The sequence below is a fragment of the Balaenoptera ricei genome, chromosome 21 (genome assembly GCF_028023285.1).
Source record: "Balaenoptera ricei isolate mBalRic1 chromosome 21, mBalRic1.hap2, whole genome shotgun sequence".
NCBI classification, from domain to species: domain Eukaryota; kingdom Metazoa; phylum Chordata; class Mammalia; order Artiodactyla; family Balaenopteridae; genus Balaenoptera; species Balaenoptera ricei.
The window spans coordinates 31,570,707-31,592,959 of NC_082659.1; the positions used below are offsets into that span (position 1 = coordinate 31,570,707).

Consider the following 22,253-nt stretch of genomic DNA (forward strand, 5'->3'; position numbering starts at 1 on the left):
AAGCTTTAGATAAAATTCAACACCAATTTATGATGAAAACCCTCCAGAAAGTAGGCACAGAGGGAACTTTCCTCAACATAATAAAGGCCATATATGACAAACCCACAGCCAACATCGTTCTCAATGGTGAAAAACTGAAACCATTTTCACTAAGATCAGGAACAAGACAAGGTTGTCCACTCTCCCAACTATTATTCAACATAGTTTTAGCCACAGCAATCAGAGAAGAAAAAGAAATAAACAGAATCCAAATTGGAAAAGAAGAAGTAAATCTGTCAGTGTTTGCAGATGACATGACACTATACATAGAGAATCCTAAAGATGCTACCAGAAAACTTCTAGAGCTAATCAACGAATTTGGTAAAGTACCAGTATACAAAATTAATGCACAGAATTCTCTTGCATTCCTATACACTAGTGATGAAAAATCTGCAAGAGAAATTAAGAAAACACTCCCATTTACCATTGCAACAAAAAGCATAGGGCTTCCCCGGTGGCGCAGTGGTTGAGAGTCTGCCTGCCAATGCAGGGGACACGGGTTCGAGCCCTGGTCTGAGAGGATGCCGCGTGCCGTGGAGCGGCTAGGCCTGTGAGCCACAACTACTGAGCCTGCGCGTCTGGAGCCTGTGCTCCGCAACGGGAGAGGCCGCGATAGTGAGAGGCCCGTGCACCATGATGAAGAGTGGCCCCCACTTGCCGCGGCTGGGGAGGGCCCTCACGCAGAAGCGAAGACCCAACACAGCCAAAAAAATAAATGGATAAATAAATAAATAAATAAAAATTAAAAAAAACAAAAAAAGCCAAGCACACAAAGCAAAGATAACATTTAAAAGAAAAAGAAAAAAAAAAAGCATAAAATACCTAGGAATAAACCTACCTAAGGAGACAAAAGACCTGTATGCAGAAAACTATAAGACATTGATGGAAGAAATTAAAGATGATACAAACAGATGGAGAGATATACCATGTTCTTGGATTGGAAGAATCAACATTGTGAAAATGACTATACTACCCTAAGCAATCTAGAGATTCAGTGCAATCCCTATCAAACTACCAATGGCATTTTTCAACGAACTAGAACAAAAAATTTCACGATTTGTATGGAAACACCAAAGACCCCAAATAGTCAAAACAATCTTGAGAAAGAAAAATGGAGCGGGAGGAATCAGCCTCCCAGACTTCAGATTATACTACAAAGAGAGTATGCTACTGGCACAAAAACAGAAATATAGATCAATGGAACAGGATAGAAAGCCCAGAGGTAAACCCACGCACATATGGTCACCTTATCTTTGATAAAGGAGGCAAGAATATACAATGGAGAAAAGACAGCCTCTTCAATAAGTGGTGCTGGGAAAACTGGACAGCTACATGTAAAAGAATGAAATTAGAACACTCCCTAACACCATACACAAAAATAAACTCAAAATGGATTAAAGACCTAAATGTAAGACCGGACACTACAAAACTCTTAGAGGAAAACGTAAGAAAAACACTCTTTGACATAAATCACAGCAAGATTTTATTTTGATCCACCTCCTAGAGTAATGGAAATAAAAACAAAAATAAACAAATGGGACCTAATGAAACTTAAAAGCTTTTGCACAGCAAAGGAAACCATAAACAAGACAAAAAGACAACCCTCAGAATGGGAGAAAATATTTGCAAATGAAGCAACTGACAAAGGATTAACCTCCAAAATTTACAAGCAGCTCATGCAACTCAATATCAAAAAAACAAACAACCCAATCCAAAAATGGGCAGAAGACCTAAACAGACATTTCTCCAAGAAGATATACAGATTGCCAACAAAGACATGAAAGAATGGTCAACATCACTAATCATTAGAGAAATGCAAATCAAAACTACAATGAGGTATCACCTCACACAGGTCAGAATGGCCATCATCAAAAATCTACAAACAATAAATGCTGGAGAGGGTGTGGAGAAAAGGGAACCCTCTTGCACTGTTGGTGGGAATGTAAATCGATACAGCCACTATGGAGAACAATACGGAAGTTCCTTAAAAAACTAAAAATAGAACTACCATACAACCCAGCAAGAAACTACTATGATCAAACACCAACAAATTGGATAACCCAGAAGAAATGGGTAAATTCTTAGAAACATACAATCTACCAATACTGAATTCTGTATAACTCGAAAATCTGAACAGACCACTAATGAGTTGAATCAGTAAGCAAACGCCACCCCCCAAAAAAGAAAAGCCCAGGACCAGACTGTTTCACTGGTTAATTCTACCAAACATTTAATGAAGAATTAATGCTAATCCTTCTCAAAATCTTCCAAAAAATTGAAGATGACATAACACCCCCAAACTCATTTTAAGAGTCTATTACTACCCTAATACCAGAGCCAGATAAGGACACTACAAGGAAAGAAAACTAGAGGCCAATATCCTTAATGAATACAAATGCAAAAATTATCATCAAACTACTAGCAAACCAAATTCAAGCATGTTAAAAGGATCATATACCATGGTCAAGTGGGATGCATCCCTGCAATGCAAAAATGGTTCAACATATAAAAATAAATGAATATGAGGCACCACATGAATAGAATGAAAGAAGAGAATCATATGATCATCTCAACAGAGCCAAAAAAGCATTTGACAAATTTCAACATCCCTTCATGATAAACATTGGGAATAGAAGGAATGTACCTCAACATAATAAAGATCATATACAACAAACCTATGGCTAACATTATACTCAAAGGTGAAAGGTAAATCTTTTCCTCTAAGATAAAGATCAAGACAAGGGTGCCCACTCTCACCATTCCTATTCGACATAGTTAGCCAGAGCAACCAGGAAAGAAAAGGGTATAAAAGGCAACCAAATCAGAAAGGAAGAAGTAAAATTATTTCTGTTTGCTGATGACATAATCTTTTATGGAGAAAATACTAAAGATTTCACAAAAAAACTATTAGAATAAACAAATTCAATAAAGTTTCAGAATACAATACCAACCTACAAACTGAGTTGTGTTCTGATATATTAACAATGAATTAACAGAATATAACTAAAGAAATCAATCCCATTTACAATAGCAATAAAACAACAAAATATCAGTAATAAATTTAACCAAGGAAGGGAAAGATTTGCACAAAGAAAAGTATAAGACTGTGACGAAAGAAAGTGAAAAAGAGGGAATTCTCTGGTGGTCCAGTGGTTAGGACTCTGTGCTTCCACTACAGGGGGCCTGGGTTCGATCCCTGGTCAGGAAACTAAGATCCCACGAGCCGTGAGGCACAGACAAAACGAAAGAAAGAAAGAAAGAAATTGAAAAAGACACAAATAAATGGAAAGATATCCCATGTCCATGGACTGGAAAAATTAATATTGTTAAAATATGCATATTACCCAGAGCCATCTATAGATTCAATGCAATCCCTCTCAAAATTCTAATGACATTTTTTCATAAAAATACAGAAAACAATCTTAAAATTTGTATGAAACCACAAAAGACTCCAAGCGGCCAAAGCAATCCTGAGAAAGAAAAACAAAGCTGGAAGCATCACAGTTCCTGTTTTCAACTTATATTAAAAAGCTATAGTAATCAAAAAGTATGGTCCTGGCATAAAAGCAAGTGTTGGGAAAACTGGATATTCACACGCAAATAATGAACTGGACCCTTGTATTACACTACTCACAAAAATTAACTCAACATGGACTAAACACCTATATGTAAGAAGTGAAATCATAAAATTCTTGGAAGAAAACAGTGAGAAATCTTCTTGACATTGGTCTTGGCAATGATTTTATAACTATGACAACAAAACCACAAACAAAGGCAAAAATAAACAAGTGGGACTACAGCAATATAAGGGTTCTGCACAGCAAAAGAACTGATCAAAATGAAAAGGCAACTACAGAATGGGAGAAATATTTACAAACTATATATATGATAAGAGGTTAATACCCAAAGTATATTAAGAAGTCATATAACTCACTAGCAAAAACTAAATTATCTTATTAAGAAATGGTCAGAGGACCTAAATAGACATTTCTCCAAAGAGGATATTCAAATGGCCAACAGGTACATGAAAAGGTGCTCAACATCACTAATCATCAGAGAAATGCAAATCAAAACCACAAGTGAGATCACCTCACACCTGTTAGAATGGTTATCATCAAAAAGATAAGAGATAACAAATGCTGGCAAGGATGTGGAGAGAATGGAACCCATGAGCACTGTTGGTGGGAATGTAAATCGGTACAACCACTATAGAAAACAGTATGGAGTTTCCTGAAAAAAAATAAATATAGAACTACCATATGAATCAGCAATTCCACTTCTAAGTATATATCTGAGGAAATGAAATCACTGTCTCAAATAGGTCTTTGCACCCCATGTTCACTGCAGATTATTCACAACAGCCAAGATATGGAAACAACCTAAGTGTCCACTGACTAACGAGCAGATAAATTGTGAGATGTGTGTGTTTAATAATCATGTATAGGGCTTCCCTGGTGGCGCAGTGGTTGAGAGTCTGCCTGCCAACGCAGGGGACATGGGTTCGAGCCCTGGTCCAGAAAGATCCCACATGCCGTGGAGCAACTGGGCCCGTGAGCCACAACTACTGAGCCTGTGTGTCTGGAGCCTGTGCTCCGCAACAAGAGAGGCCGCGATAGTGAGAGGCCCGTGCACTGCGATGAAGAGTGGTCCCCACTTGCCGCAACTGGAGAAAGCCTTTGCACAGAAATGAAGACCCAACACAGCCAAAAAAAAAAAAAAATCATGTATATATGAATATTATTCAGTCATAAAAAAAGAAGGAAATCCTGTCATTTGACACAACATGGATGAAGTCAGAGGGCATTACTCTAAGTGAAATAAGTCAGACAGAGAAAGACAAATACTACATGATCTCAGTAGGTGGAATCTAAAACAACTGAACTCATAGAAACAGAGAACAGATTGGTGGTTGCCAGGGCGAGAGCTGGGGGTGGGAATGAGTGAAAGTGGTCAAATGGTACAAATTTCTAACCTGGGGATACAATGTAACTATAGTTAACAATATTGTATTGAATATTTGAAAGCTGCTAAAAGAGTAGGTCTTAAAGTTTCTCAACACACACACACACACACACACACACAAATGGTAACCATGTGAGATGATGGATTATCAAATATATACATATATATATAAACTTACTGTGGCAATCATTCTGCAATATATACATATATCAAATCATTACATTGTACACCTTAAACTTACGCAATGTTATATATCAGTTGTATCTCAGTAAAACTGGAAAAAAGAGTGGGTCTTGTAAAAAATAATAAACAGAAACCTCAATTAGAGTCGGGCTACCAGAAGGGGAACTCTCACAGCCTGGAGGATAGCAGAACCCAACAGGAAAAAGAAAGACTTCTCTTCTTTCCTGGCAAGGACTCAGCCAATAAAAAGCCATGGACACTTTGTTTACTATAGCTCCCTTCAACTTCCTTTTTCCCCTTTATAAAAGTGTTGTTTCCCTTGCCATGAGAGGATCTGCACCTGGCTCAACATGGTTGCAGACCCCGAATCATAATTCTCTGCTGATTCTGAGTAAACCCATCATTTCTAGAGAAATCTGGCAGTCTATTTGTTTTAGATCAACAATCTCATAATGTAAATTCAGCAAGGTTACTGGATATTTACAAAAATATATAAAAACTGGCCATATATGGATATACACTAGCAGTGAGAAACTGGAAGATGAATTTAAATGATCAAGACCAGTGGCAATAGCATCAGAGCATATAAAATACCTAAGAATAATTTTAGCAGTATATGTATTAAACCTCCACAGAGAATTTTTAAACGACCTGAATGAATGGAAAGATAAATCATGTTGGTGGACTGGAAGATCCAACATTATTATGATATCAATTCTCCCCTAACTGATTCATAAATTACACACCATCCCAATCAAAACCTAAGTAAGCTTTTGTGTATGTGTACAACTAGACAACCTGATTCTAAAATCTATATGAAAATGCAAAGTTATATATAGACATACATAGTATTGACAAAGCACAAAGTTGGATAGCTTAAACTACCTGATTTCAAAATATTTAACAAAGCTACCATATTCAAGGAATTGATTCTTAACCTAAAAAAAAAATTTTAGAATATTATGATTGGTGTCTATCATTTTAAAATTTAATCTTCATACTCTTTGTTGTTGGAATAAACAAAAAATGTATTTTTATATTGATATTTTAATTTTATACTGGCTTTTTATAGCATTCTTCCTTAACTCATATATTTTTCCTTTACAAATTTTTATTACAAAACTTCCAATCAAACTTAAAGTCTGAAGAATGGCACCAGGAAAACACATACTAACCACTTATATTCAATAATTCCTATCATCTGCTTTATTTGCTTCACACACACATGATCTCAACATTAGTTCTCAGCAAAGAAACACTGTTTTCAGGAGGATTCACAATAGTGATGAAGACCTGGACAATTTCTGACAGTCTTTCCTGAGGCTTTGGCTGAAAGGGGACCGACAGCAAGGACTGAGAATAAAAACAAATTCCTAGAAAATATCTGATTCTTCTTTAGCCATGGTAACAAATAACCCCTAGAACTGGTTTTAGATTTATCTAATCAATCAATATATCTTTTATACTAATGGTAGCAAGTACACACCAGTACAGATTTTAATTCTGTCTAATCTGTCAATGGCAATTTGAATCACTGTACATGCTACTAAAAGTCAACTAAATATACAAATGGGTCAGTATAAAAATCACAGTGTAGCCTTATTTTTCTGAAGCACTGTCAAGTTCGCTCCCCTTGCTACTTTTTATATAGCTTGTTGCAAAAAGAACATAACTCTGTAGAAAAAACTCATTCCCATTTTCCAGAAAACAGTAGATTATGAATATTTGATGGCTGTTCCTTCCTACAACAGTCTGCTCCTTGCAAACATAATAAAGAATTGAATGCAATAATAAAAGTTACCTTGAAACAAAAATACAGTGAACGTCACTTAACCAAAAAGCACATGAATGTATATCAATTATTAATTTTGAGGAAAATACTGATTTTATTTTTTTGATATTTATTTTTATTTTATATTTATTTAATATTTTGATATTTATTTTTATTGATGTTTATTTTTATTAATTGAGGAAAATATGTTTAATAATTAACATTAAAATCACACTGATTATATAATAAATATTGATGCAAGCATACCACTGCTCAAAACAATTAAACTGACTTACAAAGGCCAAATGTTTTTTAAAACAATATGAAATTATGATCAGTTGAATTTATAAATATTCTGATTTTAAAGCAATTATATAGTTTAATTTTTATGCTCTTAATTAGTAATAAAAATACTATTAAAGGAAGAATAAACTAAGTAATATATATATTCTTGCTTTAAAATATTTAGGAAATTTTGAAACATGAAAATAATGAGAGCAAATTTGATAGTAATTACATACCAAAGCAACTCCTCCAGCAAAATTCTTATCACATATTTTTGAAGGATGTGTGGCTCCTATAAAAGTAGGAGTTTTCTGGAAGCTAAAAAAAATAACAATTTTCCTCATAATTACATTTCAGTGGTATTATTAATGATAATCAGATCAGACACAAGAATGTAGAGATAACAGGTAGTAAAAGTTTATTAGCCAAGAGACATCAAAAAATTGTATCACTCAAAATTAACCTCCTTTAGTTATTTCAAAACTTTTATGTAATTTTACTTTTTTCAGGTAATTTTATGTCGTTTGATAAAAGATTTTAAGTCTTACCTCACATTAGCTACTTGAGGACAAAGACGTTAACCTACATTTTTTTCCCATCCCATGGTGTCTACCAAATTTACAGAACTCAGTATACATTAAGTAAATGCTTGTTTTTCATAATTAACATATAAAATCATTTTGGGTTATTTCTTTATACAAATATGAAATACTATACTCACGCAAATAAGTATGCAGTATGATGAGGTTGGGAGAGAAATTCGTATTTCCATTCTAAAAGTCTATATAATATATGATTAGGATGTCTTGTAGTAGAAATTTTGTTTTTGTTTGACCAAATCTCTATGGAAGATATTCTAACAGTCAGTTTTAACTGGGTAAGCATCTAAATGGAGAAAATAAATGAAAATTTTTAAATAAATTTGAATATTAAATTTTTGTAAAGGTATATTTAAGACATTTAATTCAATATTTTGAATGTGGAAACTCTTCAACAGCACAGCAAAATACTATATACATCAATTCATATTACCTATCTTACAAAATATATTTAAAAAATAGTTTTTAAAAACTTACAGTGTTAACAAAGCCAATGATCTGAATAACCTTCTGTGTTACACCTTTTACATCAGAGCCCATGTAATCAAACTGAAAAAGATAAATTATTATTAAAAAATAGTGGATACCATTAATATACCACATAACCTTTATATCTATAATATGCTATATACTAGTATATATATTAGTATATATACTAATATGCTTTATATCTATAATATGCTATATGCTATATAGTATATGCTATATACTATATACTAAGTAGCCAGAGGGCTACATTCCAACTGAAATCCAGGAAATGCATATTTACATTTGTACATGTAAATGTATAAATAATAATTTATTTAAATAAATTAATTAAATGTATAACTTTATATAATAAATTAAAATTTTAATAACATGATTTTAAATGTTTAATGCACTTGTAGCATTATTTATTTATAAAAATTGAATCATAAATTTTTTAAATGTTATTTCAAAATACACTTATTTCTAAAATAATACATATAATCACAAACCAAAAACTATATGCATAAAGAGGGAAAAATCTTTAATAAAAGGCTCACTGTTTAAGTGATCATAGATACTGTGTTAGGTTACATCCTCTGATATCACCACGTAACTCATGTTACTCATGCTTCTTTATTTCAATAAGCTCTTTCTAACTGCTTAAAAATGCCAGAACAATATTAAAAAACAATGGTGATATCAGGAATGTGAGCTTTGCTCCTGATTTTTCACTGGAAAATCTCAAATATTTCACCATTAAGTGGTGTTCAGTTTAAGATGAGTATTCTAATCATGTTGAGAAACACCTACTTATAAATCTTCCTACTTATAAAACTTTTGTTAAAAATGAAGTTGAATTTTTATCCAAAGCCTTTTTGAAGCATACCAAAATGATAATGACCTTTGTCTTTTGACCTACTGATGGAATACATTTCATTAATACTTTACTTAATATTAAACCATCATTACACTGTTTGATCAAAACATTACATTCTATTAATATACTATCAAAATTAATATAATATTTTGTTTAGAAGTTTGTAGCTTTCAGAACGATGGGCCTGTTGGTCATGTGTGCACGTATGCATCCTTTGTCATAATGGAGCAAATGAATGTTGCTTACTAAATTTTAAAGCACTACCTAAAATTAAGTTGCTTGTTTTTTCTACATCCTAGAATTGTATTAGCTTATGAATTATATCTTCCTGAAACATTTTTAAAAACTCTCCTTTAAAACTATCTATACTTAACACTGGCAACTGACCCATTCAAGTTTTTCATTTCCAGTTTTTTGAAATATAATTGACATATAAGATTGTGTTAAAGTGTACAATGAGATGATTTGATTTAAAGTCTTATCTCCATTGGAGAATTCATGAAATTTGCATTTGTTTGTTTGTTTTAATCTCCCCCAAGGACACAGTTATACCATCTTAATCCTTTTCAACAGCATAACATGTTTTCTTCCTTTTTGCTTAATTACAGTTTCTACCTACTTGTCTTTTCAACAAACCAGTTTGTGAATTTACTTATCCATTTTAATGTTTCTGTTTATCATCAACTTATCGAATATCAAGTATTTTTCCTTATTTTTCTAATATCAAATTATTTCAAGAATATGAATTTTCTCTCCGTTTAGTTTTTATACTATCCTCTGCGACAGGTATTATCTGTATTTACCAATATTCAGTTCTCTTCTAACTCAGGAACCCTTCTTTTAAAGATAGGCATGGGCAGGTGATTCACTTTGGCCAATGCAATGAGGGCAAAAGTGATGCATGCCACTTCTGAGAAGTATTTCCTTATTGTAGCTCATGTCTCTCTGGTCTGCACGTCTATCGGTTTGGCAATTGGAAAAGAAACTATCAATCTAGAAATGCCAAAAAATCTAAGCATTCTCTAGTGCTGAGCCAACACATGGAAGACTGCTGCCCTGGAGAGTTAGCCAGGAGCATGGTTTGACATTTATTGAATGAATGAAACTAAAACTGTGTTTAGCCACTAAGATTGGGGGAGTGTTTCTTATGAGAGCATAACCTAGCCTCTTCTGATTAATACACATCCACCTAATTTTTAAAACATTATATACAATTCATTAATTTCTAAAAAGCTAAAAACTATAGTTTTTCTTTTCTGCCTTGAAAAATTACTCATAATTGTATTTAATTTTTTAATTTTATTATTTTTGCCTTATCTCTTTTTTTTTTTAAAGATTCTTTAAAATTATTAGCACCTTTAATTATTATTTATTTTATTTTGGCTGTGTTGGGTCTTTGTTTCTGTGCGAGGGCTTCCTCTAGTTGCGGCAAGCGGGGGCCACTCTTCATTGCAGTGCGCGGGCCTCTCACTATCGTGGCCTCTCTTGTTGCGGAGCACAGGCTCCAGACACGCAGGCTCAGTAGTTGTGGCTCACGGGTCTAGTTGCTCCGTGGCATGTGGGATCTTCCCAGACCAGGGCTCGAACCCGTGTCCCCTGCATTAGCAGGCAGATTCTCAACCACTGCACCACCAGGGAAGCCCTGCCTTATCTCTTTTTACTCTTTTTTTTAATATACTGTGATAAAGTTTTGGCAAAATGGTTTTTTTTTTAATAAATTTATTTATTTTATTTTTGGCTGCGTTGGGTCTTCGTTGCTGTGCCTGGGCTTCTCATTGCAGTGGCTTCTCTTGTTGCAGAGCACAGGCTCTAGGCATGCGGGCTTCAGTAGTTGTGGCACGTGGGCTCAGTAGTTGTGGCTCGCAGGCTCTAGAGCTCAGGCTTGGTAGTTGTGGTGCACGGGCTTAGTTGCTCCGCGGTATGTGGGATCTTCCTGGGTCAGGGCTCGAATCCGTGTCCCCTGCATTGGCAGGTGGATTCTTAACCACTGCGCCACCAGGGAAGCCCCTGGCAAATTGGTTTTTGCTTTTACAAAACTATTGGTGTTTTCCTTGTGACCTATAGATGACTACATTTGCATGTATATTCTATATATATCTATAGACATTTGAATGTATGTGGTACCCATTCATAAGGTACAAAGGTCAGTAAGTGTTTAGTAAAACAAACTGATAAATAATTTCATATTTATATGTTAACATTTATTTTCTGTCTATCTGTTAAAGGCTAACAGAAATGATTTAATGTACTCCAGTATAGTTTTGGTTTCTGTTAGATTCTTCTGATTACTTCCAAAGGTTTTCTTTTTATACTTTTATCATAATTCACTCAGCACTAAATGCTTATTATTAGAAATTCATCTTTAACTTGAATTGTAACATTCAATATAAAATACTCCTTTAATTCTTCTATTTACATTTTTTTTACCCTGAACTTTATCTATTAGTAATATCATCCTGATTTTCTTTTTTTATGGTAAATCTTGGCACATTTTTGCTGGTCTTTTAAAAAATGTTTTATACCTAACAGTGTCATTTTATTTTAAGCTGTCTCATAAATGTCATCTAATTTGAGATCCTTTGCACATTAATGGGAATATTTAATCCATTCCATTATTGTAATCAATGAAGCTGACTTAACAGTTTTCTATTTTTCCTATTCATGTCCTCATGGTATTTCCTTTTGATTTTTGCTATGTTATAAGAGAATATTTGGAGGGGGGAGGTTCTATATGATTTCAAGGTTATATCTTCAGGATTTTATATTCAGATATGTTTAAACATTGTTCAGCAAGTTTCTCCATTTTTATCAACTCGACTCACCTATATAAAAAGGACTTAACCCCTGATGAGGTGAAAATCAAAAATTTTGAGGATTCATCAGGGTTCATTTCTTTTTTCCAAAATGCATATTAACTCTTACTAGGAAGAGGCTGAATATGGTTATATAAATAAGGCACTACCACATCCTGCCAACTGACTGAATGCATACATTGCCTTTCTCTTTCTTTCTGACTTAGTGATAAGTTGGTATATATAATTGTTTTGAAGTGTGTGTTTTTTAGTGCTACCCAACTCTTAAATTTTTAGATCAAATTTACTGAGGTATAATATATATACAATTAAATTCCCCCATTTTAAAGATTCATTAATTTTGACAAATAGCACTTACTTTATATTCTGAAAAAAATTCAACCTACAGAAAATATAAAATTCAAAGACTATCCATATATGCTTCACATAGATTAATCTATTATTAATATTTGCCACATTTTGTTCTTTCTATGTATCTTTATCTACCTGTCTATGGTTTTTACCCACAACTGGTGTGTCTTGGAAAAGAGAGCACACATAACTTGCCATGCTGAGAAATGGCTCTCAGACACTTAGATTTTAAAGAACTTTTTGTTTTAAGCTAGAAAAATAACTTAGATTACTAGCTTTTTATTGTGCTAAAAAAGACAGTAAAACTTGTACCATTCATATTAGTGCCTCATTTTCTAAGCAAGGACATAATCACCCAGTAAAGGTTAGTTCTTTAAATGAATAAATTTAGCTTTTTGAAAAATTCAGTCTATTTTTCTTATTTTGTCTAATTTGGCTGCAGATGGGCCCTGGTCCTCAGTCCCGAGTTTGAGAGCCACTGTCCAGAGAAGTAGACAGAACAGAGAGTGAAGCAAAAAAAAAAGTATGGATCTGGGCATACATTGTTCATTTTGTTGAATTATATGGTAGTAAGTTGCAAACACTTCAAGATGTAGTTCCTAAGAATAAGGACTTTCTCCTGTTTGCCTACTAGACCATTATCATGCTCAAGAAACTTAACATTAATTCAATAATATTAAATATATAATATAAGTAATAAATAATATCTGTCACAATTAATAACTATCTATACATATAATATACATATACATAGTATCTATATGTCATAGCTAATGATACATAATATATAATTTCAAATAAAAAATATTTCTGGGCAAAGAAGCTAATCCATAGATTTGCCTAATGCTGAATACAGCCTCCAGCCCTGCCAATAGAGAAACCTAACCAGAGATTCTGAATCTCAGTAGCCCACCCTGCAGCTCCAATTACAGTGGCACTTGAGCAGAGAGCCCAGCCAGTGGCTCTCTGTCTGCAGAGCCAAGGCAGTGGCCCTGACTGTCCAGGGAGCTTAGTGTACAGTCTTTCTGATTTGATCCAAAAATATAATTTCCAGTCCAGGGCCTGTTTTGCAGCCCAAACTTGGCAAGAAACTCATTTACAGCCCTGCCCAAAACTAAATACATCCTCCAGCCCAGCCTGACGAGGAAACCTGACTGAAGATCTGGGAATCTCTGTAGTCCATCCTGCAGCTCCAATTAGAGCAGCCCTTGAGGGGAGAGCCCATCCAGCTGTCCTATCAATCTGCAGAGCTAGGATGGTGGCCCACCAGGCCAGTGAACTTTGTGCGTAGTTCTGCTTAATTTGATCCACCCCAAAAAAGACTAGAATTGGGGCCTAGCCTACTGCTGAATACAGCCTTCAGCCCACCTGACCAGGGACTGTACCTGAGTATACAGGATGCTGTGTAGCCCATAATATAGCTCTGCTTACAGGAGCACTGAACAGAGAACACAGCCCATGGCTTTCTGCATCTGCAGAGCAAAACTGGTAGCCCCATCTGACCAGGGAATTCAATGCACAGTGTTATCTGATTCAAGTCCTCAAACATGAGCCATGGAGGCCATGGGGCTCATTCTGCTGGCACACCAGGGCAGGGGAGCTAATTCATAGGCCTGCCTACTGCTGCGTATAGACCCAGTGTTGACCATCTAGGATGCCTGACTAGAAAATCCAGGCAACTGTGGGGCTCATCCTACAGCTGCACTTGGGCAGAGAACTAAGCCAGGAGTCCTATATAACTGTTCTTAGCCAGCACCCCTCCCGTGACCTCAGTGCTCAGGCAGTAGCCTCACCCAAAAATACTCTGAGAGCAAACCCCACCTACCCAAAGACACTACCAGCCGACACTCCCAATGCCTCAAATTAAGTTTAAAGGTGAAGGACTATCTCTGCCAAAGTGAGCCTATAAAGTCTGGAATAGAGAAAGCCGATTCAAATGCTCAGATATAGAGTCTGGAATAGTGACAGCCGATTCAAATGCTCAGATATCGAGTCTGGAACACAGACAGCTAAATCATAAAAATCAGGAAAACACGTGATGACACCACCAAAGGAAATGAACAAAGCTCCAGTAACTGACCCTAGTGAAATGTCAGACAAAGAATTCAGAAAAATCATCTAAAGAAGTTTAGTGAACTACAAGAGCACAAAGACAACTAAAGAAAATTAGAAAAACAATGCATGAACAAACTAAGTTCAACAAAGAAATAGAGATCAACAACAACAAAAACAAATAGATATCTTAGAGCTGAAAAATATGATAACTGAACTGTAGAATTAAACAGAGAGTTTCAACAACAGACTCAACCATGCAGAATAAAGAATCAATTATCAACAAAACAGGGCATTTGGCATTATCCATCCAGAGTGCAAAAGAAAAAAGAATGAAAAAGAGTGACAAAAGCTTATGAGACTTATGGAGAACAATAAGAAGAAACAATACCTGTAATATGGAAAACCAGAAAGAAAGGAAAAAGAAAAAGGGACAGAAGGTATATTTAAACCAATAATGGCTGAAAACTTCCCAAACATGTGAAAAGAAACAGGCCTCCACATCAATGAGGCCTAAAAGATCCCAAATAGGGGTACATCAAGACACATTATAATTAAATTGTCAAAAATCATAGACAAAGAGAGTTTTTAAAGTAGTAAGAGAAAAGCAACAAATCACATATGTGTAACACTTTATGAGGAACGTTCATAAGACTAACAGTAGATTATTCAACAAAAATTTTTCACACCAAGAGAAAATGGGATGATATATTCAAAATATTGAAAGAAAAGTCTGTCAACTGACAACATTATACCTGGCCAAGCTGTCGTACAGAAATGAAGGCAAGATACTTTCCTAAACAAAAGCCAAGGGACTTCATCACCACTTGACCTGACTTCCAAGATATGCTAAAGGGAATTCTTTGAGTCAAAATAAAATTATGCTAATTAACATCATAAAAACATCTGAATGTCACATAAAACTCACTGGTGCTGGTAAATATATAATCAGAGTTACATTCTCTAATGTGGCAATGGTTGTGCATAATCACTAACAACTCTAGTTAAAAGATTTTTTTTAAGTATTAAAAATAACCATATCTAAAATACTGTTACTGTATATACAATATTAAGACTGAGTAAAGTGTAATACCAATAACCTAAAATTTGAAGGGGAGGGGAAGTAAAAATGTAAAGTTTAGGAATGCTAGGAAAGTTAATTTGTTAATTTGTTATCACTTTAATTTAGGGTGCTATATCCTTAACTCAGGGGTCAGATTGACAAACTACAGTCCACAGGCCACATATAGCCTACTGCCTAATTTTCTATGATTCTCAACCTAAGAATATTTCTTATTCTCAGTTGATTTGATGATAGGGGAATGCTAACTGTGAATACCAAATAAGCAAAATATTATCCCTTCAAAACAATTTCATTCTCATTAGTAGACTAATATTACAAAATTATTATACTCAATTACTATTATTATATTTTGAATTTTTGTCACTAAAAATTCTGGAAATTTTAAAAAATAAAATATGGTGCTACAATATTTTATGTAAACCTCATGGTAACCAAGAAGGAAAAACATGTACTGTAAGTCCCCTACATACGAACCTTCAAGCTGTGAACTTACAAAGATGCGAGCATGCATTCCCATGTCGAATCACGTAAGTTAGTTCACGTGTCTGGCATACAATGTCACGTGCGTGCATCCTCTATAAGTGGTTGTGCTTTTGTGTACTTTACTGTACAGTACTGTATAGAGTATAGTAGTACAGTATCTCTATTTCAAGCCCAGGATGTCCAAAAGTAAGCATAAAAGCAGCAGTGATGTAGCTGGTACTGATAAGAAGCACCAAGCAATAATGATGGAAACAAAAGTGAAAATAATTGAGAGACTGGAGCAAGGCAAAAAGATGGAATTGGAGGCCCAGAGAAAGGATGAAGAGAGACAAGAGGAAGAAGAAGTAACTGAAGAATAGAAGAGATTCAGGATGCAGGAAATGGCAAGGGGATTTCCTTTATTTGAGGAGGCACTGTTAGTTTTTGAGGTGCAGGACCCAAATGTAGAATGGTACACGAAGGTTGCAGCAGCCATTCAGAATCCAATCCACTGCTACCATGTCATCTATGACGAGAAGAAAAGAGCTACTACCTAGACATCACTGGATTTTTTCAACAGGGTAGACAGAATTGAATCCAGCAAGGAACCAGAACCTGTGCCATGAACCTCAGGTGTGAGTGAAGTTGTAGCTTGCCCTGTCTCTTACTGCTGATGATCCTTCAGCTCTACCATCTCCCACCTCCTCTCCCTTCTCCAGTCCACTGACTCTTCTTGCCTGTTCACTCGATGCCAGCCCCATATGTCAGCCGTTGTACTGTACTACTGTACTTTTCCAGGTACTGTACTATAAGATTAAAAAAGTTTTATTTTTTGTGTTTGTTTTTTATGTATTATTTGTGTAAAAAGTATCATAAACCTGTTACAGTACAGTACTATATAGCCGATTGTCTTAATTGGGTACCTAGGCTAAATTTGTTGGACTTACAAACAAATTGGACTTAAGAATGCACTCTTGGAACAGAACTTGTTCGTATGTAGGGGAATTACTGTAATAGTTACACAAAAGAACATGACAAAAATGGTCAAAGCATATTGATACTAAAAGTCATCAAATCACAAAAGAATACAGGAGGATCAGAAGTGAGAAATGATGGCTCTACAAAACAGTCAGAATATAATTAACAAAAGGGCAGCAGTAAGTCCTTACCAATCAGTAATTATAAATGGGAATGGATTAAATTCTCCAATCAAAAGACAGAATGTTAAACAGAAAAAAAGAAGATCCAATAATATGCTGCCTATAACAAACTCAGTTTAGCGTTAAAGACAAAAACAGACTAAGAAGGAAGGGATGGAAAAAGAAATTCCAAGCTAATGGTAACCACAAAAAGCCAAGGATAAATAAACTTATTTCAGACAAAATAAAAATTAAACTAAAAATGGTAACACAAAGAAGTGTATTTTATTAATATAATCATAACGATAAAGGAGTTAATCCATCAAAAAGATACAATTGAAAATATTTATGCACACAACATCAGAGCATGAAAATATATAAAGCAAATACTAACAGAACTAAAAAGGAGAAATAAACAACAGTACAATACTTGGAAACTTTGATACCCCATTTTTAACAATGGATATCTCATCCAGCAGAGAATCAATAAGAAAGCAGCAGATTTAAACAACATTATAGACCAAATCTACCTAACAGCTATATACATAACATTCTATCTGACAACAGCAGAATACACATTCTTCTCAAGTGCAAATGGGACAATTTCTAGGATACACCATGTAGGGCTACAAAATAAGTCTTAGCAAATTCAAGAAGACTGAAATCATAGCAAGAATCTTCTCTGATCATAATGGTAACAATCTAGAAATCAATAACAGGAGGAAAACTGGAATACTGAAGAATACATGGAAATTAAACAAAACTCCCAAACAATCAACGGCTCAAATAAGAAAATAACTGGAGGGAAAAGATCTTGAGTCAAATAAAAATGGAAATAAAATATAACAAAATTTATGGGATATGGCAAAAGCACTTCTAAGAGGGAAGTTTACAGCTATAAATGACTACACATCAAGAAAACTGAAAGATCTCAAATAAACAACCTAACTACATCTCAAGGAACTAGTAATAAAAGAAGAAGCTCAGCTGAAAATTAGCAGTTATTGAAAGTATTAATAAAGATTAGAGCAGAAATAAATGAAAAAGAGAAAAGGAAAATTATAGAAAAGATTAACAAAACTAAGATTTTTGTTGTTCAGAAGGTAAACAAAATTGACAAATATTTAGCTAGAATAACCAAGAAAAAAAGAGCAAGGATCCACATCAACAAAATTAAAAATGAGACCACAGCTATCACAACAGATAACACAGAAATACGAGGATCATAAGAGGCTACTATGAACCATTATATGCCAACAAACTGGACAGCCTACAGAAAATGGGAAACTGTTACAAACATACAACCTACCAAGAATGAAACAGAAAGAAATAAAATCTGAACAGATCAATAACTATTAAGGAGATTAAATCAATAATAAAAAGTCTCCCAGTGAAGAAAAGACCAGGACTAGATGGATTCACTGATGAATTTTACCAAAACTTTAAAGAATTAACACTAATTATTTTCAAACTCTTCCAAAAAATCAAAGAGGTGGGAACCCTCCCAAACTTATTTCATGAAGCAAACATTACTCTGATAACAGAGCCTGAAAGGAACACTACAAGAAAAAAATTAAAACTATAGGCCAATATACCTGATGAATATTGATACAAAATGGTGAATAAAATTCAGCAACTCTTTAAAAGGATCATTCATCAAAATCAATGCATAGCTAGAACAACAGACATAGATCAATAAGGAAGTAGAAAACTTAAACACTATAGACCAATTGTCCTAATAGGTATACAAAACACTAAACTCAACAAGGCAGAATATACAAATATACATTCTTCTAAAGCACACATGAAACAGCGATGCCAGTATCGTGGTAACATGAAATGCTCTGTTTGTCTCCCCCCTCAATCACAACCAGTAAAATATCCATAACACAACAAAGTTTCCTGTGCCCAACACACCAGGATGCTGGAGAATTCCACACATCTATAAGGTAAAGGTGGGCAGACTGGAACACATAGTGGGGGTGAAACCAGAGGAACAGCAGAGGCACTGCCTGCAATCCCATCTCCCACCCCATAAAGGAAAGTTAAGAAAAGCATTCCAGTGAGTTAAAAAATAAAATTGATGAACAGAATGAATAATTTACCAAAGAGATTGAAGCTCTTAAAAAATAAAACAAATAAATAAATTCTGGAGCTAGAGAATTCAATAAATGAGATGAAGAATTCATTACAAAGCATTGGAAATAGAACAGACCATATGGAAGAGAGAATTAGCCAGCTCAAATATAGAAAACTAGAAATGATACAGGTAGAAGAGGAGAGTGAAACAAGATGGAAAAAATGAAGAAATTCTGTGAGAACTATCTGATTCCATTAGGAAGGGCAACATGAGGAAAATGGGTATCCCAGATGGAAAAGAGAGGAAGAAAGGAGATTTACTTTACAGAATTTACTTAAAGAAATTATAGCTGAGAACTTTCCAAACAAGGGGAAGGAACTGGATATACAAGTCAATGAAGCTTAGAGAACACCTAATTATATCAATTCAAAATGACCTTCTCCAAGACATATTATACTAAAATTGACAAAGTCAATGACAAAGAACAAATTTTAAAGGCAGCAGGGGAGAAAAGGTAACCTACAAGGAGCCCCCATTAGGCTATCAGCAGATTTCTCAGTGGAAACTCTGCAGGCCAGGAGAGAGTGGAATGACATACTCAAAATATTAAATCTGAAAACTGTCTGCCAAGAATACTCTATCCAGCTAAGTTATCCTTCAGATATGAAGGAAAAATAAAGGCTTTCCCAGACAAACAAAAGCTGAGAGAGTTCATTACCACTAGACATGTCTTATAAGAAATGTTGAAAGGAGCTCTTCTACCTAAAATGAAAAGGCAAAAGCACACAAAACTTTGAGTAAAATGATATACAGACAAACAGAATTTAAAAATTGCACCCCTGTATTAGAATTTGTTGTTAAGCACTTCATAGAATAAAGGTTAAAGGCAGCTGGGTAGAGTAGAAAAATGACTATAGCTAATTCAATTTGGTAACAAACTCACTACATAAAAAGGGATAGATAATTTGAGATAACAAACACAAAAAGGAAAGAGGAAAAGAATGGAACTCATACAGGCAAATGAAGATAAGATGCTACCAGCAGAAAAATAACTATTTTGTCTATGAGTTGTTTTATACAAACTTCATGATAACCACGAAATATAAATCTAGAACAGAGACATAAAATACAAAAAAAAGGAAACTGAGAAGAACATCATGGAAAACCACCAAACCAAGATGACAAACAGAAACACAAGAAAAAAGAAACAATGGAGATACAGAGCAGCCAGAAAACAAAAGCAGCACTATGAAGACCTCATTGATCAATAATCACCCTAAATGTAAATGGATTGAATTTACCAACCAAAAGACACAGAGTGGCTGAATGGATTAAGAAACAAGACCCAGTAATATGCTGCCTCCAGAAGACACATCTTAGCTCTGAAGACAAACATAGGCTCAAAGTGATGGGATGGAAGATGACACTCCAAGCCAATGGCAGCCAAAAGAAAATGAGTGTAGCCATACTCATAACAGACAAAATAGACTTCAAGTCAAAAAAAGTAACAAGAGACAAAAATGGACGGTATATAATGATAAAAGGAACAATTCATCAAGAACACATAACAGTTATTAATATGTATGCACCAAACATAGGAGAACCAAAATATATAAAGCAATTATTAACAGACCTAAAGTCAACAAGGAAACAGTGGCCTTAAATGAAACATTAGACAAGATGGATTTGATAGATTTGTACAGAACATTCCATCTAAATGCATCAGAATACACATTCTTCTCAAGTGCACATGGAACTTTCTCAAGGACAGACCATATGTTGAGAAACAAAACAAGTCTCCATAAATTTAAGAAAATTAAAATCATATCAAGCATCTATCCCAACCACAATGTTATGAAACAAGAAATCAACTACAAGAAGAAAGCCCTGAAAATCACACATGTGTGGAGACTAAACACCATTCTTTGAACAACTATTGGATCAAAGAAAAAATCAAAGGAGAAGTCAAAAATTACCTGAAGACAAATGAAAATGCCACATATCAAAATCTGTGGGATGCGGTACTAAAAGGGAAGTTTATATCAACACCAGATTACCTCAAGAAATTAAGAAAAATCTCAAAGAACCAACCTAACCCATACCTAAAGGAACTAGAAAAAGAAGCAAAAGTGAAGCAAAAAGTCAGTAGACAAAAAAGGAATTAATAAAGATCAGAGCAAAAATAAATGAAAGAGACTAATAAAACAATAGAAAAGATTGACGAAACTGAGATGGTTCTTTGAAAAAAAAGACAAACCTTTAGCTAGACTAAGAAAAAAGAGAGACACTCAGAGAAAATCAGAAACAAAAGAAGAGAAATTACAACAGATACCTTAGAAACACAAGGATTTTGAGAGAATACTATGAACTGCTATATGCCAAGAAATTTAACAACATACAAGTGGACAAATTCTCAGAATTATACAACCTTTCAAGACTGAATCATGAAGAAATAGAAAATCTGAATAAACCAATCACTAGTAAGGAGACTGAATCAGTAATAAAAAAAACTCCCAAAAAACAAAAGTCCACGGTGAAATGGCCACATAGGTGAATTCTACCAGTCAAAGAAGCTTTAATACCAATCTTTTCAAACTGTTCCCAAAAAATTAAGGAGGAAGAAATGCTTCCTAACTCATTTTACAAGGCCAACCTTACCCTTTTACTAAAATTAGACAAGTACAACACACAAAAAAGTACATTAAAACCTAATATCTCTGATGAATATAGATGCAAAAATCCTCAACAAAACATTAGTAAACCAAATACAACAATACGTTAAAAGGATCATACACCATGAATAAGTGAGATTTATTCCAGGGACACAAAAATGGTTCAACATCCAGAAATCAATTAGCATGATACACCACATTAACAAACTGAAGAATAAAAACCATATGATCATTTCGATAGATGCAGAAAAAGCTTTTGACAACATTTAACATCCATATGATAAAAACTATCAGTAAAATGTATATAATAAAGGCCATATATGACAAACCCAAACAAACACTATATTCAATGCTGAAGAATAGAATGCTATCCCTCCAAGATCAAGAACAAGACAAAGATGCCCACTATCACACTT

The 22,253-nt window shown here is 34.4% G+C and overlaps 1 protein-coding gene across 1 annotated transcript in view; it reads right to left on the reverse strand.

The window, feature by feature from the left end:
- The window catches only part of LOC132356533 (disintegrin and metalloproteinase domain-containing protein 5-like), a 152,673-nt gene that overhangs the window by 109,280 nt on the left and 21,140 nt on the right, over positions 1-22,253 (reverse strand). The window contains exons 8-10 of the mRNA XM_059909383.1: positions 8,317-8,388; positions 7,962-8,125; positions 7,477-7,558 (exon numbers count right to left, since the gene is read on the reverse strand). Of these exons, the coding sequence (XP_059765366.1) occupies positions 7,477-7,558; positions 7,962-8,125; positions 8,317-8,388 (318 nt within the window). The remainder of the gene's footprint in view (positions 1-7,476; positions 7,559-7,961; positions 8,126-8,316; positions 8,389-22,253) is intronic.